At 40.5% G+C, this 9,299-nt stretch overlaps 1 protein-coding gene across 4 annotated transcripts in view; it reads left to right on the top strand.

The window, feature by feature from the left end:
• LOC133535838 (bone morphogenetic protein 1-like) overlaps positions 1-3,746 on the top strand; it is a 46,654-nt gene extending 42,908 nt beyond the window's left edge. For all 4 annotated transcript variants that reach the window (XM_061875810.1, XM_061875811.1, XM_061875808.1 and 1 more), the window contains one exon: positions 3,086-3,746. In XM_061875810.1, the coding sequence (XP_061731794.1) occupies positions 3,086-3,220 (135 nt within the window). In that variant the 3' untranslated portion in view covers positions 3,221-3,746. The remainder of the gene's footprint in view (positions 1-3,085) is intronic.
• The last annotated feature ends 5,553 nt before the right edge of the window (positions 3,747-9,299 follow it).

Raw genomic sequence — 9,299 nt, forward strand, 5'->3', positions numbered from 1 at the left:
AGACGATGTGCGCGTGACGTCACGGGTTGTAGGGCTCCCCACATCTGAACATTGTTTATAATCATAGCCACCAGCAGCAAGAGCGATTTCAGACCGAGAAAGCGACGATTCCCCCATTAATTTGAGCGAGGATGAAAGATTTGTTGATGAGGAAAGTGAGAGTGAAGGACTAGAAAAAAAAAGGGGGGGAAAAGACTATACAGTGGGAGCGATTCAGATGTTATTAGACAAATTTACGAAGATAATTCTGGAAAATCCCTTATCTGCTTATTGTGTTACATTTCAACATTTCTGTTAACGTAGATTTGTGTCAGCCGACACATGGTTGTTGTTTTTTTTATAGTAGGATAATATAGACACTTACATCATGTGTTGCCTTCATTATAAGACTCATATAAGGCTCTTAAAGGCCTACTGAAATGAGATTTTCTTATTTAAACGGGGATAGCAGGTCCATTCTATGTGTCATACTTGATCATTTCGCGATATTGGCATATTTTTGCTGAAAGGATTTAGTAGAGAACATCGACGATAAAGTTCGCAACTTTTGGTCGCTAATAAAAAAGCCTTGCCTGTACTCGAAGTAGCAGGAAGTAGCAGACGATGTGCGCGTGACATCACGGGTTGTGGAGCTCCTCAAATCCGCATATTGTTTACAATTAAGGCCACCAGCAGCGAGAGCGATTCGGGCCGAGAAAGCGACGATTTAACCATGAAAGATTCGTGGATGAGGAAAGTGAGAGTGAAGGACTGGAAAAAAAAAAAAAATAGACGGCAGAGCGATTCAGATGTTATTAGACACATTTAGGATAATTTTGGAAAATCTCTTATCTGCTTATTGTGTTACTAGTGTTTTAGTGAGATTATATGGTCGTACCTGTACAACCTGAAGGTCGGCCCCGCACCTTTCTTCAGCACCAGTCGACGGGTGGTGGCGATGCCCATCTCTGCCCTTCGCAAGGAACCCTCTTCGAAACACGATCTTTCGAAATGATCGCTGCATAATACACTGTACTTTGTGTGTGTGGTCCAATCCAACTGTGTTCGCTTGACATCTCTGTTCCATAGTAAAGCTTCACCGTCATCTTTCGGGAATGTAAACAATGAAACACCGGCTGTGTTTGTGTTGCTAAAGGCGGCCGCAATTCACTGCTTCCCACTTACAGCTTTCTTCTTTGACGTCTCCATTATTCATTGAACAAATTGCAAAAGATTCAGCAACACAGATGTCCAGAATACTGTGGAATTCTGCGATGAAAACAGACGATTTATAGCTGGGAACGGTGCTGGAAATAATGTCCTCTACAATGCGTGACGTCATGCGCACTTTGTCATCATACCGCGACGTTTCAGCAGGATAGATCGGGGCGAAATTTAAAATTGTAATTTAGTAAACTAACCCGGCCGTATTGGCATGTGTTGCAATGTTAATATTTCATCATTGATATATAAACTATCAGACTGCGTGGTCGGTAGTAGTGGCTTTCAGTAGGCCTTTAATGCTTGAAGTAAATGATTACTTTAAAAAAGCAGTTTTATACTTGTGAGTGTTGATGACACAGCTTTGCAACAGTTGATATTCTAGTTTCAAGCATGTTTTACTCAATATAGGTCATCACATCTCAGCAACAAGCTGTAATATCTTACAGAGATCATTTAGGACCAAAACACTTAAATAAAACACTCGAACATAAAATCTGCTTAGTGAGAAGAACTATCTATTTAATAATACAACTTTAACATTTGACAACCAAATAATAAAACAAGGTGACTCTGTAAAAAATCTGGGTATTATGTTCGACCCAACTCTCTCCTTTGAGTCACACATTAAAAGCGTTACTAAAACGGCCTTCTTTCATCTCCGTAATATCGCTAAAATTCGCTCCATTTTGTCCACTAAAGACGCCGAGATCATTATCCATGCGTTTGTTACGTCTCGCCTCGATTACTGTAACGTATTATTTTCGGGTCTCCCCATGTCTAGCATTAAAAGATTACAGTTGGTACAAAATGCGGCTGCTAGATTTTTGACAAGAACAAGAAAGTTTGATCACATTACGCCTGTACTGGCTCACCTGCACTGGCTTCCTGTGCACTTAAGATGTGACTTTAAGGTTTTACTACTTACGTATAAAATACTACACGGTCTAGCTCCAGCCTATCTTGCCGATTGTATTGTACCGTATGTCCCGGCAAGAAATCTGCGTTCAAAAGACTCCGGCTTATTAGTGATTCCTAGAGCCCAAAAAAAGTCTGCGGGCTATAGAGCGTTTTCCGTTCGGGCTCCAGTACTCTGGAATGCCCTCCCGGTAAAAGTTCGAGATGCTACCTCAGTAGAAGCATTTAAGTCTCACCTTAAAACTCATCTGTATACTCTAGCCTTTAAATAGACCTCCTTTTTAGACCAGTTGATCTGCCGCTTCTTTTCTTTCTCCTATGTCCCCCCCTCCCTTGTGGAGGGGGTCCGGTCCGATGACCATGGATGAAGTACTGGCTGTCCAGAGTCGAGACCCAGGATGGACCGCTCGTCGGGACCCAGGATGGACCGCTCGCCTGTATCGGTTGGGGACATCTCTACGCTGCTGATCCGCTTGAGATGGTTTCCTGTGGACGGGACTCTCGGTGCTGTCTTGGATCCGCTTGAACTGAACTCTCGCGGCTGTGTTGGAGCCACTATGGATTGAACTTTCACAGTATCATGTTAGACCCGCTCGACATCCATTGCTTTCGGTCCCCTCGAGAGGGGGGGGGGGTTGCCCACATCTGAGGTCCTCTCCAAGGTTTCTCATAGTCAGCATTGTCACTGGCGTCCCACTGGATGTGAATTCTCCCTGCCCACTGGGTGTGAGTTTTCCTTGCCCTTTTGTGGGTTCTTCCGAGGATGTTGTAGTCGTAATGATTTGTGCAGTCCTTTGAGACATTTGTGATTTGGGGCTATATAAATAAACATTGATTGATTGATTGATTGATCTTATCAGACAAAAAATAAGCAAATAGCAACCTTATTTGAGATATTTAATCTTATTTAAATTTCAGTTTTTGCAGTGTGCTAAAATCCCTGAATCTTTTTTTTCCCCTCCTCCAGACTCCAGAGGAAATCTACTCCGCCGGGGATGCCCTGCTGTTGAAATTTCACTCGGACGACAGCGTCAGTAGAAAAGGTTTCCACGTGCTCTACACCAGCACAAAGTTCCAGGACACTTTGCACGTGAGCAAGTGACTTTAAACTTACATCCAAACTGCAAATGCAGACTCTTCACTTTTCGCTGGGCCCACACCCATTCCAGCGAGGAGTGCGTGGATTTAAAACCACAAATGTCACATTTACAGCTGACAAATGATATATTTCACATAATTGTAGGTGTACAAGCTCTTGCACGCTGCCTGTAATTAGCAATTTAGTGCCCCGTGGGGATTTAAAATGCACAGTTTTACATTTAAACACCTGATGACATGCTGTTAACTTTCTTATGTTTTTCCGACCTTCCACTCTAAGCTTATGTTTAATGAATAGTGTTTTTGCACATATTACTTACTCCTACAAATCCCTCTTACACACAGCATTTTTCCACACTTTTAAAATTAACTGTTGCATCGCCGGACAGCAGACACAATACTTCACTGTAGGCTGTGATTTTAGGACGAAACATGTTTACATTCTTGGACAATGTGTGTGACACGTGATGCTGACAGCTAGTTAGTCATTTTTTAGTTGGATTGTTAAATAAATCCCCACGTTTTCTGTCTTTTTGTGTTGTATTATAACAAACCTCATCATTTCCTGCGCACTTAACAACAGCACCAGATACATTAGTTACTGTATACACCCAAAACATCATTTAAAAAAAATTAAAATGATTCCTTAATTTGAACGCAACAAACCAAAAATACTCTCCGTCTACACAGTTCAAACAAAATAGCATCTCCGAAACAATATTGATCTGAAAAATTAAAACTGCAAGCAGCGATGGACGGGACCGACTTTTGCTGGTGTTTCCTGCCTTTACCCATTTAGCATATCTTTACCTGCACTTTACCTACCTTCCCTGCATCCTGGGATCACACTGGTGCTTCTTTCTGTCACCCATACACGCTGGTGCTTCCTGCCATCACCCAGACAACATATCTTTACCTGCACATTACCTACCTTCTCTGTATCCTGGAGTCAAACTGGTCCCTCCTTCTTTCACCCAGTCAACATATCTTTACCCGCACAGTACCTACCTTCTCTGCATTGTGTGGTCACGCTGGTGCTTCCTGCTTTTAAGCGGCCATCTTGAGACGGCAACAGCATCAGCGTAGCCGTTCTTTGAAGGCTCGTAAAATCAAAACTGGAGCAGTTAGAAAAACAAAGGCGCTCAGAGGAGATAATGTTTTAAAAAAGGTGACAGGTTTTTACAAAACTTTTGTTTTGAAGGGGTAATTGCCAACTTCCTATTAATTTCTGGTGAAGGATGTAAATGAATGAAATGTAGGTCTCAGTGAGACCTACATAGAGGTTTTTGTTTCATGTCTCTACGACATTCCTACCGGAAGTTACAAGCAGTTTTGTCTGTGTTTTCTTTCTAGGAGCAGTTTTGTCTGTTTAATTCCTAGGGGGCGCTAGAGCGCAATTTTGAGTTTTGGGGTTTGGTTTTTTCATTAGATCGCAATTTTCACCAGTCCTGATGTGTGTGTCCAGTTTGGTGAGTTTTGAAGCATTTTAAAGGGGTCAAATTACAGCTCAAAGAGGCAAAAATGACATTTTATAGGAAACTTTTGTTTTGAAGGGGTTTTTGCCAACTTTCTGTTGATTTTAGCTGAAGGAAGTCATTTTATGAAATCTAGGTCTACGTCAGACCTACATAGAGGTTTGTCATGTCTCTACGACATTCCTAACGGAAGTTACAAGCAGTTCTGTCTGTTTTTTTCCTAGGGGGCGCTAGAGCGCAATTTTGAGTTGTTTTTTTAATTTTTTTTTATTAGATGGCAGTTTTCGCCAGTCTGATGTGTGTGTAAACTTTGGTGAGTTTTGTAGCATAATAAGGGGGTCAAATTACAGCTCGAAGGGATGGCGGAATAATAATAATAAAACCTTAAAAAATACAATAGGGTCCTCTGTCCGAAAGGGACATTCGGTCCTTAATAAATAATGAATAAAAAATTTGCAGAAACATTTCCTGCCTCATCACTCAGACATAATACTATTATTAATTATCAACAGTACAATACATAATGACCTGATATGACACTATTTAGTTTATAATCACAGAATACATATCAGATGTACTTTTAACCATGTATATGTAACCCCGGTGGTTCAGCCACTTCACCTTTATCCCATTCCGCAAGGGCACACAAACCCTGGTCGTCAGCGTGAGAGGCGAGTGTGCTGGCCGCTGAGCCAAAAGCCAGAGCTGGCAGCCCTGTAGCCAGTACCACTCTCGAAATTGGCAGGTTTACTAAAGTACACCTGGCTATATATATATATATATATATATATATATATATATATATATCTATATATATATATATATCCATCCATTTTCTGCCGCTTATTCCCGTTCGGGGTCGCGGGGGGCGCTGGCGCCTATCTCAGCTACAATCGGGCGGAAGGCGGGGTACACCCTGGACAAGTCGCCATCTCATCGCAGATATACATATATATCTATATATATATATAGATATATATGTATGTATGGGCTTCACGGTGGGAGAGGGGTTAGTGCGTCTGCCTCACAATACGAAGGTCCTGCAGTCCTGGGTTCAATTCCAGGCTGAGGATCTTTCTGTGTGGAGTTTGCATGTTCTCCCCGTGAATGCGTGGGTTCCCTCCGGGTACTCCGGCTTCCTCCCACTTCCAAAGACATGCACCTGGGGATAGGTTGATTGGCAACACTAAATTGGCCCTAGTGTGTGAATGTGAGTGTGAATGTTGTCTGTCTATCTGTGTTGGCCCTGCGATGAGGTGGCGACTTGTCCAGGGTGTACCCCGCCTTCCGCCCGAGTGTAGCTGAGATAGGCGCCAGCGCCCCCCACGACCCCGAAAGGGAATAAGCGGTAGAAAATGGATGGATGGATGGATATATATATATATATATATGCAAAGAGTGCGTGTGTGTGTGTGTGTATATATATATATATATATATATATATGTGTGTGTGTGTGTGTGTGTGTGTGCATGTATCTATATATATATATATATATATATATATATATATATATATATATATATATATATATATATATATGTGTGTGTATATATGTATACAGTATATTTATATACAGTTTATATCTATATGGATCTTTACATGTATATACTCTGTATGTATATATGTGTATATATATTATTACTTCTAAAACCAACATTGATTATTCACTTTTTGGAGATTAAAAGTTTTTATTTGATGTGTTACAAGTAATCCAGCCATGTGATGGATCATTTTGTCATTTTTAAATTGCATTGTTAAAGAAATCCAACATATTTCTTTGGATTGCGTCTAAAACAAATGTTCGTATGTCCCTGCGTACTTCAACACGACACCAGTTACATCAGTCACTACCCAAATCAACCACTTACTTTTTGGAGATTAAAAGATAAATATAATGTATAACCCCACAATAAAAAATGTTTTATATAAGCCAAGTGTCTCGCACATTGATTTAATTGCATTACTAATAAATTCATTAAACATTGATGAAAAAAAATTGTTGCCTGCTCCCGCTTTCTAAAATTCGACTTTATCATGAAGTATAATCAATGAAATCTTTCATTAGATGTTTAATACCAAATATACTTTTAAGTTTATTTTATGAAGAAAAAAATATGTTAAAATTCACATTTTAGTTGCTTCCCTGGTTTTTACTCACTCCTGTTACCCTTACACATCAACACTTTTTAAAAAACGGTCCACAGGAAGTTGCACCATCCAGATCATCTGCAGACCAAAACTAATTTCACTCAGTCATTTTTATGCATTATGTTTTAGTGTGTGAATGTTGTTTGTCTATATGTGTTGGCCCTGTGATAAGGTGGCGACTTGTCCAGGGTATACGCCGCCTTCCGCCCGAATGCAGCTGAGATAGGCTCCAACACCCCCCCGCTACTCCAAAATGGACAAGCGGTAGAAAATGGATGAATGGATGTTTCAGATAAGATTGAGTTTGTTACCTAAATTGTTGTTTTATGTTGTTCATTTAAAAAATACATGGAATCACTGTAATGTGCGTAGTGCAAACATGCTATAAGCAAAAATGTAAAGAGGTTAAAATTGGCTGTTTTGGTTAATTCTATGTTTGAAAAAAAAAATCTCAAATTTAAGTCATCCTTTTTGCGGTTTTTTTTTTCCCATTTTGAATGTATATTTCAGATAAGTAGAAGATGGATGGATGGATGGATTTTATTTAGTTAAATTTTTTTTAAATACCCGGATGCAGCTGGGATAGGCTGCAGCACCCCCTTGACCCTGAAAGGGACAAGCAGTAGAAAATGGATGGATGGATGCCTCAGATAAGATTGAGTTTTATACCTAAATTGTAGTTTTTTTTATGTTGTTCAGCGGTATAGCTCGGTTGGTAGAGTGGCCGTTCCAGCAACTTGAAGGTTGCAGGTTCGATTCCCGCTGCCGCCATCCTAGTCACTGCCGTTGTGTCCTTGGGCAAGACACTTTACCCACCTGCTCCCAGTGCCACCCACACTGGTTTAAATGTAACTTAGATATTGGGTTTCACTATGTAAAGCGCTTTGAGTCACTAGAGAAAAGCGCTATATAAATATAATTCACTTCACTTCTTTTAAAATAAAAAAAAAATCTCAAACTTCAGTCATCCTTTTTGGGTTTTTCTCCCCATTCTAAATGTATATTTCAGATAAGCGGAAGAAGATGGATGGATTTTGTTTAGTTAAATTATTTCAAATACCCAGATGCAGCTGGGATAGGCTGCAGCACCCCAGTGACCCGGAAAGGGACAAGCGGTAGGAAATGGATGGATGGATGCTTCAGATAAGATTGAGTTTGTTACCCAAATTGTTTTTTTTTTTTTTGTTGTTAATTTTTAAAATACATTGAATCATTGTAATGTGCTTAGTGCCAACATGCTATTAGCATAAATGTAATGAGGCTATATCTGGTGTGTTGGTGAATTCTATCTTCCAAAAAAAAAAAATCTCAAACTTAAGTCATCCTTTTTGGGGCGTTTTTCCCCTTTTGAATGTATATTTCGGATAAGCGGAAGAAGATGGATGGATTTTATTTAGGTTAATTGTTTTTAAATACCCGGATGCAGCTGAGATAGGCTGCAGCACCCCCTTGACCCTGAAAGGGACACACGGTAGAAAATGGATGGATGGATGCTTCAGATAAAATTGAGTTTGTGACCTAAATTGTTGTTTTTTTTTATGTTGTTAATCAGTGGTCTCAGACACAATTGGACCGCAAGACGTTATTTTGCGGCCCGCACCTTGATATGTAAATTTAGTGTTAGTGTGACCCCGCGAGTTTTATATGAATGGCGCTTGACAGCGTCATATTTGCTATAATTACCAACCCTCCCGAATTTTCCGGGAGACTCCGAAATTTCAAGGAAATCATTCAACGGTAATCATTCCCGCGAACACCTGTCAGTTTTCAGCCAAACAACAATGTTCAATGTGTGCCGTGTTGACACTGTCTTTGATGCCCTCTACATCTTGTACTAACAGCGTACAGTTCCGGACATTTCTGTATTTGGCTTTTATGAACACAAGTCATAGCGTCCACCTTTTCATCAAACATACAGCATACAGTCTCAGCCACATGTTCTGTAAGGTTTCTGCAAACACGTGTCAGTGACTGCAAGGCATACATACTGTACAGGTCACACTGACGGTGGCTGTAAACAAGTTTATCACTGTTACAAATATGCGCCACACAGTGAACCCACACAGAACAAGAAAGACAAACACATTTCGGGAAAACATCCGCACTGCAACACAACATAAATACAACAGAACAAATACCCAGAATCCCATGCAGCCCTGACTCTTCCGGGCTACCACCAAACCCCGCCTCCCTTGCATAGGTGGAGGTGGAGAGTTAGGGCTGCAAGGTATTCTGGGTATTTGTTCTGTCGTGTTTATGTTGTGGTACAGTGCGGCTGTTCTCCCAAAATGTGTTTGTCATTCTTGTTTGATGTGTGTTCACAGTGTGGCGCATATTTGTAACAGTGATAAAGTTGCTATACGGCCACCCTCAGTGTGACCTGTATGGCTGTTGATCGAGTATGCCTTCCAGTCACTCACATGTATCAACCAAAGAGTTTTGCTGTTTATATCAAGGCC

Source organism: Nerophis ophidion, linkage group LG17, assembly GCF_033978795.1.
Source record: "Nerophis ophidion isolate RoL-2023_Sa linkage group LG17, RoL_Noph_v1.0, whole genome shotgun sequence".
In the NCBI taxonomy this organism is placed as follows: domain Eukaryota; kingdom Metazoa; phylum Chordata; class Actinopteri; order Syngnathiformes; family Syngnathidae; genus Nerophis; species Nerophis ophidion.